General features: G+C 53.5%; 1 protein-coding gene across 2 annotated transcripts in view; it reads left to right on the forward strand.

Moving 5' to 3' along the window:
- Window positions 1-14924, forward strand: part of DIS3L2 (DIS3 like 3'-5' exoribonuclease 2) — a 187540-nt gene that overhangs the window by 137046 nt on the left and 35570 nt on the right. For both annotated transcript variants that reach the window (XM_035334655.1, XM_035334656.1), the window contains one exon: window positions 13806-13885. In XM_035334655.1, the coding sequence (XP_035190546.1) occupies window positions 13806-13885 (80 nt within the window). The remainder of the gene's footprint in view (window positions 1-13805; window positions 13886-14924) is intronic.

Consider the following 14924-nt stretch of genomic DNA (forward strand, 5'->3'; position numbering starts at 1 on the left):
AGTCTGCCAAGGTCCACTGGGGAAGAGTTCAGCAGTCTGAAGGGCTCACCTGATTACAGCACGGCGCTCAGGCAAAGGGACTCGCGCAAGGTTATCTTCAATCTCATTGAGCATTTCTTCTCACTACAGTCCACAAGACAACCTGCTATCTGTTGCTGTAACGGGGTTTTACGGGACCTAGCTGCAGCGTTGCACCGTGTGGAGAAATGCCAGGGTGCCAGATGCCCTCTAGTGCAGTCGCGGCAGCATCGCTCCGTGCTCCCCACGCGCTGGTGGCACCGATGTCCCCACGCGGCGTGGCAGCAGCTGGGTGATAACTGGCATGGGCAGAGCTGATCAGGAACCTTTATTTTCAGCTTTAAGGGGGGATTTCAGCCCTTGGTTGAGTCTAGGGAAAGCAGCGTGAGGCTTGGTTTAGGGAAGAAAAAAAAAGAGTCCGAAAAGCAATTTGTTTCTGCTTTCTGTGAGCAAGACTTCCAAAGGAACTCAGTCAATTCTGCAGTACAATCAACAGGACTGGAAAAAAATACCAAGTGAAGTAACACAGTGGCTGTGGTAAACATGAACTGAAGCCTTGGAAGTAGCTAATGGCATACCACAAAAGAGTCTCCTTTCACCCACCGCGGGCCGTGCCAGCAGCAAGCGCTGCCAGCGCTGGCTTCTCGCAGAGGAAAGCATCATTTGGCTCCCTTTTGGATTTCATTACTCTTCCTGCGCTCCCTCCTGCTCGCAGCAGCAGCCTTTCCAGTTGTAAAGGAGTGAATTAACTCCCTTCGTGTCAGTGATGGATGAGGCGCTTTCTCCCCCTTCAAAGAGGCGAGCCGTGCCGGCGGATGCGGTGCCAGCCGAGGTGAAAAGTCCAAGCGGGACGGGGGAGCCCACGGGGTGACCCGCCTGTCACTCAGGACCCCCCGGGGACAGCTCCCGCTGGTGCCCTGGTTTTGTCCCTCCTTTCAATGGACTCGGGCACATCCCTTAACACGCAGCAGCCGTTGGTGCGGGATTCGGGGCCTCAAAGGCTTTCGGGGGTGCTTCACGGCCCCGCGCAGTGGGGGTCAGCACGCTGGTACTTGGGGAGAGCTCGTTCCGGGCGTCCGTGGCTAATCACATTAAAGGTGACCTCGTGGGCAGCGCTTTCCATTGTTGCCGTATGTTTTGTCCAGCGCTTGAGTGATGTCGTGCATTGGAATGTATTCATGCGTCGCCTAATTTAATCACCAGGCTTAATCCCTTCTCCTGTTCTACACTCTGAGAATTTACTGGCTCCTTTCTGGCCTCCCGTGCATTGTCTGGGGCTCCTTCAGAAGCTAACGCAGACCCCTGGAGATATTTTTATTTATTTACTTCCAGGATGTATTTAAAACAGAAATCCCAGCAACAAACCCAGCAAGCTCTCCAAAGAGCGAGCGGTGCAGTGGATGCTCTAGGAGGCTGATCCTTCATCCCTGTGATCTTTTTCTTCCATCCTTTCCACAGAGAAATTAAGGATTAGGCTTCTGGGTTTATAAAAACAAAACAAAATACTACGAATGGAAAAACGACTGAGAAAGCTGCGTGTCTCCTTTTAATATTGTTGGAATAAATAACTAATTTTACAGAGGCTGTCTCTGTAAAATATGGTGTTGGTTTCTGCCTTTAAAGCTTACTGCTTTGGTACGGACAACTCCAATGCCAGGACTGACCGGACTGAATTAACCCAACAAAGCCACGAGTCCATCAAGCTGGGAAGCTGGAAAGTCTGATTTATGCGGAGCTGCTGCAAAGAGGCAGAGAGCTCTGCGAGAGCTGACACGGTCCACAGAAGTCAGGCATTTCTGGGGAGCGGGGCTTTAAGGATGATTTCTAAAGATTTTTCCGTGCCCCAGCTGGCTCTGCCGGGTAGAGGTGTAGGTTAAAAATTGGAATTAGAGATTCAGCTGTCTTGTGACTCGCTGTAGGAGTGCATGGGGTCAGTCCTGGCAAGGGAAGGCAGTGATGAGATTTTAGAATGATACATGATCAGGTTGCTGCTGTGCTCAACTCCCAGAGGCAGGAAGCCTTTTGGTTTTCTTACACTTGCTGAGGCAGACCGTTGAATAAATGCCTCCTGGGGTGGTGCAGTTCTTCGATTCTCCTTCCCCCCACAACTCTGAGCAGGGGAATACATCCCACATGGCTTGGAAACCTTAAACATGGCTTGTACCGATTTAACTGAACGGCAGTTTTGAGCTTTCGTGTGTGTGTGTGCGCGTTAGCACGCACGGTTTCTTGCAGCTGAGCTCTCACGTGTGAGCGTGCCGATGCTCTGCGACTGTGTGTTACGGTCTAGGTTTGACAGGAGGAAGCAGGAATGACGTAAAAGATTGCAGATTTGCGACCGGCTTTAAAAATAGTTCTAAAATGTTATGTATCTTCATTTTGAAGAAATGCAATACTGCTTGGAAACCACAGCTACTGAACATAAACCATGTCGAGCCCCTTCCATATGTTAAAGAACAGTGCGGAATGGGGGATTGTGAACAGCCTGCTGTGCAGTCGTGCTGGAAGAAGATCACTGATCTTGCCCCCCCGTGCTCCAACCCGGTGATCGACAGCGCCGTCGCGGGCTCTGACATCAACTTGGCTGTACAGCAACGCTTTACATTTTATACCGCACCTTTTCAGAGCGAAACCTTGCCAGAGCCCTTTCCGAGGCTTGCACACGCCGAAATCGCTTCCCCGCTGAAGCGCAGCCGCGTCCAGACCAGAGCCGGAGCCGCCCGGCGGGAAGCGGCCACGGGTTAGCGGGAGGGCAGGGTGCCCACCCCGCTCCCGGCGCCTCGCTGGGACAAGTCTCCTGGCCCTCGTCCCTTCCCGCTTCCGTCTTTTCCCAGGCTGTGACAGAGGAGCTGTGAGGTCCCTAGGAAAGAGTGAGCGGGAGCAGGTCACTGCCTGCCAGAGGAATTCCACCAGAGCCCCGGAGCCAGCGGTGGTTGTGCGAGCGGCAGCAGCAGCCTGCTCTCGCCATCCATGGGAATGGGCAGGGATGTCCTCGGAGAGCTCGGGATCTCCTACACGTGTGCAGCACACCCCGAGGTTTGGTGGAGTGACCGGGAAGAGGAGAGAGCTGGCGCTGCGGGATGCCGGGAGGCATTTCGTGGCGTGCGGAGGAGATGCTCCATGGGATGCGGGGGGCTGAGCGGGTACGGCAGGAGCTCTCTTCCCATCCCATGCTGCAAACAGTGTCAGGAGGAGAAGTTTTGGCCAAGGATGCAGAACAGCTGCCTGCTATTTTGTGACTGACAGCTCACGCTCTAGGAGTGTGTGGAACAGGCAAGTCCTGGCAGGTTGCACCAAGGGGTGAGGGAGCGCAGATCGCTCCCAGGGAAGGAGCAGGGCTCGAGGCAGCAGGGCTAGGGCCGGGCTTTGGGTCCACCAGCCATTCACAGCAGCACCCCAAAGGATGGGGAAGGACAGCTCGGCAGAAATCAGCACGGGGCGATCAGGGCGTTCTGCATCTTCCCAGTCCCCGCTCCTGTTTAACCACTTGCCAAAATAACTCAACTGAGAAATATTGTTGTGATCTCTCTTGTTACCTGGCAGAGCTCTTATCGTGTCGGCGCAGGGGCTGTTCATATTTTAATGGGTTTATCTCTTCTGTGGAGGGAATTACAAGCTTTCCTCTGTCTTCCAATGCAGCTCTACGGAAATCCCTCCAGGCATAAGATAGTACCTGGACGCCGAATTAATCTGCGCTCCTGGGTTCTCACAGCTCCATTAGGGGCTTAGCAGGGGAAGCAGTTAGCGTTAACAAACTTAAGAAAATAGGATTTGCTGTGTTTGATCTGCCCTCGGCTCCTCGTATCCTCCCAACAGCAATGACAAAGACAGGGCACATTACGGGAAGACACAAAATAGTGTCAGGGCTGATTTGTAAAATGTGTATCAGCATTCCCCAAGGGGAAAAACCTTGGGGGGGAAAAAGTTGTTCTATAGTTGGTGCAATAAATGACACCGAATCATTTATCCTCCTGCCGCATGCCCCAACACATCTGCACCCCCAGCTCTTACCTTGTGTTTCCACGTGGCTTGGGCCATGTGAAGCCGGGGCAGTGTCCCATCCTCCTGCCTGCTTCACCCAGCCACTGCGTTGTGTTTTCGCTGGCAGGAGGCTGCAGCAGCTCTTGGAAACCAGCACGGATCAGGCACTTCGCAGAGGTGCTCTGTCCTGTTGATCTTCATCGAACCCACGTTGTCTTTCTTTGATCTGGAACTTTGACCCTTGCTGGTGTTCTTGTTGTTTTCCATGAAACGAACGGCCTGCGAGCCTCGCTGTGTTTTATTCGTGGTGTGAGGTCCTGAGCAGGGCCGGGTATCAATCAGCGCCTGAAGCTGCTGCCTCTCCGGGAGCTGCTCCCTTCTGCAGCGCTGTTCCCTCCGCACTTCGGGCTCTCGCAGAGTAGCAGTGCCAGTTGCAAAGGTAATTGAGACCTGTGTTCAGAGATGACTGTCAGGTGTACAAAACAGAGCATGTGGGGATAATGACCTGCTACGTGCAGTACCCACGAGTAGCAGCATACCGAGCAGCAAGTTGAGGGAGGTTTCCACTCGGTTGTGTCACTTTTCATCTAAATAAAAACCACAGAGCACACTGACTGCTTGTCTTAGGTTTTTCAGGCTCTCCTATGTGCTTTGGGGACAGGAATGCCTTAGTGGTGCCTTTCTGGTCAGGCTTTGCTTTTCTTCATCAGATCAGAATGACATATATGGGGGCTTTGTACTGCCCACCCTGCGAAAAAGCCGTGGTTGTGGCAGCGGGATGGCTCCGGTCCTGGGCGCGAGTGGCCCTCAGGCCGCAGATGCCGCATGCAGAGACGTGTGTCTGCTCTGCTGACACTCCTCAGCTGAAGGGAAGTTGTACGTCAGCTGTACGCTTGCAGTTTCTCTCCTTGCTGACAGTGAGAAGCATTCCTTTATTTGTGTGGCTACTTTAACCCCTTTGTTTGACCTGCTCACCTCAGGATTTTCAGCGCAGGGAACGTATTTGCTGTTCTGCCAGACTTGGCCGTACAGCGAGCTTTCCTGCAAGCCGGGGATTAGGAGGCCGAGGGACTCTTTCCATCCTAGCACCTACTTCGTGCTGCTTCGTGCTTCACACTGGGTGCAGGCTGACCAGGAGCTGTGGTGCTGGGCTCCAGCCACAGGTGCTCGTGGGCTCAGCGCTGCGGTGTCAGCATTGCATTTTCTGTCTCGCTTCTCATGAGGTCTGACCTGTTCCCATTGTAGGTCCCAGCAGCTCAGCTGACCTCTGGCTTTTTGCTCGGGCTGTTGGTCTCTCCCGGGGAATTTCCCCTCTGTAACGAGGTGCGTGGTGTCAGAGCGCTGCCCTCCGGCCATCGGCTTCTTCGTCGGCAGGGCGCCGTTGCTGAACGGCAAGCTGCTTGCTCGGAGAAGGGTTGGTGCCGCCTCCCCAGCAGCCTGTAGGGTTGTTTCAAGTTCCTGATTGCACGCAAGTCTCCTAATAGAGTCTTCATCCTCCTCCTCTGCCAAATTCCTGCTTTCCCAAGTGAACTTCTGTAGCTCACAGTGAAGAAGAGGCCGTTTGGACGGGCAGGACCCAACTCTTCCCATGTGGAAAAGCCGGGGAGGTATCCTCAGTCCTCAAAGCGCAGCGCTTTTCTGCAGCCACAAAACTCTATTGAGGCAGGTAAAGCCCAGCCTGTAAAGGACCTAATATGTTATTAAGTGAGATGTTCCTTCACACGATGAAGTCCAATCGTCTGTTGTTGTTTTTAGAGCACCAGCAGGGCTGGAAAAAGCGCCGGGAGCTCAGCAAGAGCCGGGAGCTCTTTATAGAGTCTGGGAGACAGGCTCTGAGTAACATGAAGCGGCCAAGCAGTGAAATTTGGCATGCATCTTGTTGGTGTCACAGTTTTTTATGTGGCATTTCCTAGGGATGTTTTGCTTTTATTTTAAAATTGATGTATGTGTAGAAAATACTTTAACTTCATTGACAGTTCCCTAGTGGTCTAGAGCGTGCGGTGCTGTGTCAGAACTCGTTAGTTTCTGAAGAAGATATTTTTAATCCACCAATGTAAACCCTTTTGCAATTGTATAATCTTTATTTTAGTCGTGTGGTTTCCTAATCATGCATCTAAAGAATGAGCTCATCCAGTTTATAAATTACCAAGAACGTGAATGGAAGCGTTCAGTTCTCCTTTCTATATAAATCTGGTTTTATTTCTCCGCATATTGCATGCTGTGTTCTAAACCTCCAGTGCAAGCAAAGTGTGAGCGTTTAAAAATAAACTCATTACAAGTTTATATTAGTGCCAAGAGCTGAAAGTTGTCTCCTGCCCCATCTTCCCAGAAGGGCTCTTCAGCTTTGAGTTGCAGCTGCGAAATAAAAGCCAAGGGTACAACGGCAGCCTGCCTTCTGATGTCCGTGCTGCAGAGGAGCCAGTGAAAGCTGCTTGCTGGTGGTGCTGTACTACCTGCCCACCTGCAGCAGAGGTCTGGGGGGCTGTGAGACAACAAAGCAGCACCCGTATGTGCTAGGGAACGGGCATCGGTGTCTGCTCCTCGGAGGGGAAGACCCTGGAGTCCTCGCTGGGTCCCAGGGGAGATGTTTGGAGAGCAAGATCTGCTGCAGCCTGAGGAAGAATTTAGTTGTAAGTCCTTGTGCCTTTGGGTCCCAGACTGGTCAGGTAGGTCAGTTAGTTTAAGAAGGGGGAGAGGCAAGAGAAATGCTATCTTAATCTCTTACATCTTACTCTCTGCTAGGGATTCACTGGCCGTAGATGTGTTTTATGTGCCTGTGTTTGCCTGGGTGGATTGCAGGCAGCAGCAGGATTTCGGTCCAGAAGTAAAGCCCCGTGTGAGTTTCAGCTCCTTTTCCTAGGTTTGAGTGGCTTTCAGGTTGACATCCTTTAGCCCCACGCATGGATCTCGGAGCCTGTTAATAGATGTAGCTCGCTGGCTAACGTCTTGTGACCGAAGGGACGTGAGAGAGATGTGTTGCTTGGGTGGTGCAGAGTGAGTAAAACCCGAGGTGATGTGTTATACTGTGGCAAGTAAGAGAGAACCTGCCTGTACAAGAGACCTTGAGACTGGAAAACAAAGGAGGAACAGGGATGGAGAGGAATTGCCGTAAGTCACCCTTTGCTGTGCTGTCCATTTACACCCAGGTGTTCTGCTGCCCCGTGAAAGGGGAGAAATTAGCTTAGGCTGACAAGGAGCTTGTCATCTCAGCGCTGTCATCTCACGCACAGGAGCTCCAGGATGAGCGGTTACGGAGCCGTGCTGGGTGCAGCATGATCATTGCGGATCCCTTCCTGTGCCCGCTGTGCATTGCGGGGAGAGGGTCGGGATGTCTCGAGTGGATGACTGGGGCAGGAAGAGGAAGAGCAGCTGCCAGTGATGCCCCCTCTAGAGCACACTTACCCCAGGGAGCAGGCTTGTGGGACAGCTGGTTTTGCCTTTCTGTCTCAGCCTCCTGGGGATTAGCAGTGCCACTGCTTCTGGAGCCACCTAGAAAATTTAAGCCTTCACCTGGAAAATACCCATTTAGGGATAAGAGGTCTCACCGAGGAGGCAGTGGGTGAGATGGGACCAGTTTAGGACTAGTTCAGGGCTTCCAACCAGTAGCAACAACAGTCCTGTAACTAGGTGCCGAGACCGGCCAAACATTCGCTGTCTGCAAAGCCAGAAGGGAAGAACCACACCAACCCAACGTGACAGGTCATTAGTTGAGCTGGCAGCAAGCTTCCCTGCCTTGCCTTTATCCACTTGGAGGACTTTTGATTTCTCCTTTGCTACCCCATCCTGTCCTTCCTCCGTTCCCTTCTAGAGAAAGGGGCAAGGAGAAAGAAGTGCAACCTCTAGCCAGGGTCTTTCTCCAGCACTTTTGAACTGCAGTGCAAATCGAAAAGCGACCCAGAGGGAGAAGTGCTCAAGAGCAGCTTCTTTAAGTGAAAACACAGCTGTGAGGTTTGCAGGCTGTGCTTCTGTAAGGGCTCGTCCAGTCAGCACAGCCAGCACCGCCGCAGCCCTTCCAGCACGCAGGAATTGGGAAATCCATTGTGAACAAGATTGAGTTTGATGGCCTGTGTGCAGGCAGATGGATGTATTTTTAAGGGACGAGGTGCCAGAAAACTCTGTGATTACGTTACTGGAGCACGGCTCGTTTTTTGTGGTTTGAAAAGTGAGTGTCAGGACTTCAGGGTGTTTTTTTTTTTTTTTTCAGGTCAAAACCAAAGGTTGGGAGGGGCATAAAAACCTGCTCGATGACTAAGTTTATTCTTAAAAAGCTTTCTAGAGCTTGCTGGAGAGGGGAGCCTTTATTCCGAGAGGGAGCTGATACCAGTCTTTCTGAACCTCCGTGCAGAGGGGGTTATAACTGAGTGAGTGCCAAGGGCAGGTGAGACCCCCTGCCTCTCAGGAGACTGTTTTCGATGTCATTTTTAGATCCAGTCCCCTGGGTTTTGTTGTGCAGGCTCATGTTCTGCTTCACCTCCTCACCCTGGGTGCTCTCTTTCTGCCTGAATACCACTACATTGGGGGAATTACCCCGAGCAGTAGGACCAAGGCTGGCAAAAGCGCGATGCCCTCGTATTGACCCAAACCCGGGACGTTTGAAATCGTTGACCTGGTTATTCGGCTGAACTGATAATACCTCTGAAACAGTGCATGTGCAGAGCAAACTTTCAGTCTAATGACGGAGGTTTGGTGCTCAGAGCCAAGGGGGGATCCAAGCCAAACCATTTACTCAAGGGGCATGCAGAATTTGCCCAGCCGAGTCAATATAGGTACTGGCAGCGTTTCAGCAGCCAGGAGGCTGCTCCTCGCGCTCTCTCCTTGTTGGAGCTACCAGGCTTTATCGCATGACTGGGCCCCTAATTGCTGCAGGTCTGAAACTTTCTTTAAAACGAGGACGGCTGCTGGCTGCACCAAAGCCCAGGCAAGCCTGGAGGTCCAAGGCAGCGTAGAGAGCACCGTTCCCCCTTTCTGGCCTCTGTGGTAATGGAGAATCCCCAAAATACAGACAGCTTCCCCTACAACCCCACCGAGACCTGTCTGCTCGGAGCGGGGCTCTGGGTCCCTGCAGGGATCAGGAAGCCCAGAGCTGTCTGTGCAGCGTGGGGCAGCAGCCCGGAGCCTTTCTGCTTTCCCTGGTGTCTTCTGTCTGTGTCTGTGCCCTGCTTGGTGCCTGCTCCCTGCTGCCAAGGGAGCATGTGGAAACCCTCGGGTGCCCGAGAGCAGATGAAGCACATTGATGCCTGATGGATGGAGGAGCAAGGGCCATCCCGCTGCCAGCCAGCTGCATCCCCTGCTGGATTTCGGGATGTAGGGATAGCGAGTGGGAGGATGTTGCCAACTTAGAGTGGAGCCATTGCCCTCTGTGCCCAGTGCCACCGTGGGCAGGAGGTGACTTTCCTCAAGGAGGTGGCATCACCTCCACCTCGAGCCTGCAGTATGGGCCGCCCAGCATTGCCACGTGCTCTAAGTACTTTCTCTTGCTCCATCCACCAGTGGTCAGCCTGTGTGCCCACTCCTGTTTGGTTCCATGGGTGCAGTGCTCTCCTTCACTGAGGGAAACACATCCAGCCCATCAAACTGCCTGCCCCTGTGAATTTCAGCCTCCTGCTCCTCTTCAGTTTGGGTGTATTGCAATTGTGCCTGGTAGCGAGCGAGCCTATCCATCACCACATCCTCGCAGATCCCAATTACTCCTTCTGACAACTCTTATTCGCGCGCCTCCCTACACCTCTGACATCTCCATTACTGATGGGGCTCGCCTGGGAGCAGCACTCTGTTCGCAGCATGGCTCCGTGCCAGCTCCCCTTCCCATCGAGTTCACGCACACACCACGCCGGGCGTCTCTTTATGTGCAGAGCTACCGGAGTGGAAAGGGATCTTTATTAGCATCTGAGCTTCGGGGCTACGCTACTGAAGGGGGCAGTGCAAGCCCAATCCAAAGCACAGGGAAATTTCCTCTCCCCCTCCTCTCCCAGCGAAGCCCAGCAGTGTCCTGTAAAATGAAATGATCTCCTGTGTTTAATGCTGAAGGTCCCTTGAGCTGACCAGCCTCCCTCGTGATGGGGTCGCTCTGCACTTGTGCTGCTGTAGGAAAACTCAGCTCCCTCCTTGTCCCTGCAGGCATCAAATCCCTGTTTGAACAACAGTGGCCTTTCCTTTGTCCTGGTATTTATTTGCTGGCTTTATGGCAAGTCTTCGCATTCTGATACACACAAGAAAAGGAGCTTCAAAGCAGCCTGCAGGGTTGGAGCAATGCTGTCACGTTGGCCAAGAGTTAGAGCTGTGCCAGAGGGGGTATTGCAAAAGCCTGTTTGGTTTGCAGGTCTGTGTCTGTCTGGGGGGCTCGGGATGTCTCGTGACATCGCTGCAGTGGAAGTCAGATCGGAGGAACGATAAAGTGGTCGATCAGCTCCTGACATCTCTCCAATCCCCAGCCTTGCCCTGCAACCTTCCTTGGTTCAGAAGTAAGCAGAGGTTTTGTGATGTGCTTAGTGACCAAAGGCAGAAGGAAAAGGGCGGCTGCTGGAGGAGATGGCACCAGAAAGGAGCAGCAGCGCTGGGTGTGCAGAGAAATGGGCGAGGGCTGGCAGGAAAAGGTGCGTGAGTTTTGTTCTCAGGGATCTGTGGCGGCAGGAAAACCCTGTGGAGCAGATCTTCCAAAGCACTGAGATGCTGGCGACCGTGAGCACTCTTACAACTAAACACGACAGCGCAGACCTGGCCACGTGTCCAAGGATGGTCTGTGGAGAGCTCAGCCTCTGGTGGCTCCAACAGCAGAGGGGACCCAACAGCACAGTGTTGGGTGGGTCTGGATATCTTTAAGCTTAGGAAGCAGTCTCTGCATCTTTGCCTCCTGGCAGTGCCCAGCTGGTCCTTCCCTCCCTGCCTCAGCCGCTCCGTGACAAGTTTTGCCCGTGGGCTCCGCTCTCCTTGCAGAGACCAAGTGGCACCAAGCGAGCAAAGGCAGCTGGAGCGCTGCAGGTGGCAGGCATGGCCAAGCTCGGCTGTGCCTTCAGGGGTCTGTGTGACTCCTCGCCTGGGTGTGATGGTCACAGCCCCTCCAGGCTGGCCGTGACGGGGCAGATCTGTGGAAGAACAAGGTTTTGTGCATCAGCGACATCACGGCTGCCTCGAGCTGCAGCCGCCAGGACAGACCTTTAGCCACCAGCTCCCTGTGACAACCCGAGCCCGGCATTTCTCTGCTGGTCTTGTCACTGCAGGTGACAGCAGCATCCACCTGCCTGACAGCAGTGCCCCAGGCGGTCAAGCCATGTTTGGTCCCCGTTACGCAGCCCTCAGCCCTTCCTGGCACTGGTGGGTAAGCAGAGAGATCGGAGCCTGCCAAGCAGGGTGTGTTGTATTTGTCTGGAATACCATAGCCAGAGAAAGAAGGGTTAAAATAACAGAAAGCTGAAGACGCATTATCTTAGGGAACTGTGATCTTTTCTTTCTGGCTAGGCAGGATCCACGGGACCCTCTCCCCTCCAGATAGCAGAAAGGTCACCCTCCCTTACCTGATTCCCCCGGAGCTTTCCCATGCAGCCTGTCCAAACAAGGCTGTTTTCCTTCCCAGCCCTTTTCCTTCCTTCCCGTCCCCCGGACTTGCCTCCTCGCACAGAGCTGCCTCTGGCCCCGAGTGCTGCAGGGGCACAGAGCCCAGGGGGGCTGTAACCAGCGGTGTGTGGCCAGCGCAAGCCCAAAGGCCACTTAGCTGGGAGAGCAGTAAAGGAGAGGCTCAGGCAGTCCTCGGTTTGTCCCAGCCATTGTTAAAAGTGCCCAAAGTCACACGTGCCCAATTTTGCGCTTTTGTTTTTCTTCTCTGTGGTGATGCCCTTCCCTCAGAGCACCAGGGTGTGTGGAGCTGTGGCTGTGATAACTGCTGTCCCTTTTGGCTCAGACCTTCCTTCTGATACTCTAGCAGGAAAGCTTTGGAAAACCTGGCCCAGGAAAATGCCTTGGGCAGTTCCCAGTCCTTCCTTCGGTTCCCTGACCCAGGGGGACTCTGGTTATAGCCAAGTGACCTTTGCCTATGTCAAAGCAAGGCGATCGCTCACCACTCTTGGGGAAGTTGCTTGTTTCTCACTGACCTCCTGCTCCCGGGGGGGCATCTGTCGTGCACCGTCGGAGGATCTGGAGAGGCTGGAGCTGCTGCCTGGCTGCAGAGATGTCAGCAAGATGAAACGTCCCCAGCTGGCCCTGCTAGTCCTGCCTCAGACACCCCTCTCAGACACCCCTCTCCAAGCTGCGGAAGGTCAGAGCCTGCAGGAAGGCATACATTGTGATGCTTCTGTCCTGGACACATGCAGAGTGCAGGCACGTGTTACGTGCTGCTGCAGGGGTGTGTGTTTTGGGGTGGTTCACAGGGTTAGGGGCATGGAAGTCCCAGGAGATCAGCTGGGTTTGGCCTCAGCCTTGAACTTGGTTATTAAGTCAGTGACCAGGATGGTGAAGTTTTCCATGATTTCATGGTAAGCAGTTTTATTTGGGTCAATGAGAGCACAGCGTATGACTTTGCTACCCTGTAGGGAAGGGAAAATTGGTGCACCATCTAATGATTCAGCACACGGGGTTTCTTAACAGCCTACGGGAGAAAGATGTTTTAATTCTGTGTTCATTCCTGAATAGGCTGTTAATTTGAGTTAGCAATTTCCTTGGACCCCAGAGGAGAGAGTCTGCGATCAAAAGGAGCGGCTCAATACCGCTCCCTCCTCCTTTCCCTGTTTAGAAAGGCCGGGCTCATGCTAACAAACTTCTTTTGACTTTTAGCCTTTGCTGTGGTCTTCCCAGACCTGAAATGATCCAGCAGCGGTTACAGCCCTGCCGTTAATAGTCTGTCCCCCCAAAAAACTACAGCACTCAGCGCATAAAAGCTGCAGCAACCCCTCCGAAGGATGCTGCCCCTCTTACCCGAGCTGCTCGCTCCTCGTGAGGGTCTGCAGCCCCTCTGCAGAGCACAGGGGCTGCACCTCGGGGCTGCAGGAGCAGCCTCCCCTTCTCTCCCCTGGGGGCCAGCAGCATTCCCCGGGGAGGAAAGGCTCTCCTCCACCGGGCCCCTCTCGTGGGGTCAGCCCGGAGCTGTTTTCCGGGCAGTTCAGCATGTAAAATCCTGAAGAAAAAGCCTCCCTGCGGAACTGCCCTGTGGAGAGAGGATTCATTTTTCCCCCTTAAATAAAAGGAGCCGAGGCTGTGCTTGAAATCCGAAAGCCCTTGCCGAACGCCTCCTTGGAGTCGCTTCCAGGTCCCATCACAGCCTCCTGCCGGACGCGGGGCCAAGCTGCAAACCCTTCTAACAGCTCTTTAATAACTCCGCGCAGGAGGAAAAATCTGTCACCTTTCCCTCTGTGGTTTCTCCTCTGTTCTAACGCGCTGGGGGAACGGGATGGAGCCGGGAAGGTTTTCAGAGAAAGGCTCGTGGGAACTGCAGCTGCCGATGGCGAGCGCTCGCTTCTCTGGTGTCTGAGGGCAACCGCAGCCGCTTTGGTGAGGGGCGGTGTGTGTGGGTGGGTTTGGAGGGGCGAGCCGCTATGACCCATGCATTTCAGAAGAACCACAAACACTTTAGAGTAACAAAGGGTGGAAAAAGCGAGAGGTTTCTGCAACGCATGTGACTTCGCCCTGAGGTTTGGAAGCCCGCGCTATGTTCCAGGCCGCGGTGTTTGCGTGTCAGTCTCGGCGAGTTAGCTCTCTCCCACAAGCCTTGCTCGCAGTTGCTGTGATGACTGAGAACACAGCCTAAAATGTATTTTTTTTTTCTTTTTCTTTTTCTTTTTTTTCTCTCTCTCCTCATTCCCCTCACCCCCTCTCTGCAGCTGAAGCTCTCGTTTACCTTGGACCAGGAGAGCGGGATGCCTCAAGGCTGCTATATCTATCAGTACCGGGACAGCAACAAGTAAGTCCCACGGCAGATTGCACGCAGCAGATAGGGGAAGGTGCACCAAAAGGAGCCTGCCCCGTGCTCTGGCACAGGGAGCACAGCTGCTTGTACCACTTAAAAGTAGATTAAAGCGGGCTTCGGGCTCGACCTGAAGCTGGGAACAGCTCCTGTAAAACCAGCGCCCTTCCCCTCCAGCTGGTCACTCCTTTTATTTGGTTAAAAGGCCAACGTCTTGGGTATGGAGGGCTCTGGCTCCCAGCCAGCCTCCACCCCGGGGGTGTTTGCAACTGAAAGCCGTCCCTGTTTTGTGCAGGGGTGACACTGGGGGAGCGGGCTGGGGGTCAGCATCCACACCTGGGCAGCCCTCACCTCTGCTCAGAGAGGCACAGCAGCCTGTTCTCTCTGCTCAAGCTCATCTGTGGGTTCACCTCTCGTTTGTGGGCCCTATAGCCCAAATGCAGCCATCCCCTCTGCTTTTATAAGGTACCTTATGATGATATTCAAGCTTTGGATGCATTTGGAGCTGAGTCCTCCTTTTCTAGGTATTCTGCCTATTTTTGCTAGCCGCCATAGCAAATTGGCACCCACGATGTTTTTATTTCAAATCACATTCTCGTTATCAAATCGATGGCGGCAGCACAGTCCAGGATATTTCTGTGTTCGTGCTGGGTTTCTTTGCATGAATACCAGCATAAATCCATAAGCGGTTACCTCCACCTGTGCAGTTGTGCTTCTTGCCAGATATTGCAGGCTGGCCCAAAAGAGGATGCTATATGAGTTTGTCAATGAGTGCAACGCCCTGTAATTAGATCTGCGCTGAAATGCTGAGAAGAACAGCCCCGACACGGAAGAAATAAATCTGCAGGCGGCACCTAGCTCTTCCTAAGCTGAGAAATGTGTGTTTAAAAAAGAAAGGGGATTTTTTTCTGGGAGAAGAGCACAGAGCCCTTCCTTCCCACCTGTGAGTCGGCAGTTAGCGCAAGTGCCCGGTCCCGTTCCAACCTCCTTGGCCCTGCCGGCGTGAAGGAAAAGAGCTGCTATCTCCAGCACCGCG

Source organism: Oxyura jamaicensis, chromosome 9 (assembly GCF_011077185.1).
Source record: "Oxyura jamaicensis isolate SHBP4307 breed ruddy duck chromosome 9, BPBGC_Ojam_1.0, whole genome shotgun sequence".
In the NCBI taxonomy this organism is placed as follows: Eukaryota; Metazoa; Chordata; class Aves; order Anseriformes; family Anatidae; genus Oxyura; species Oxyura jamaicensis.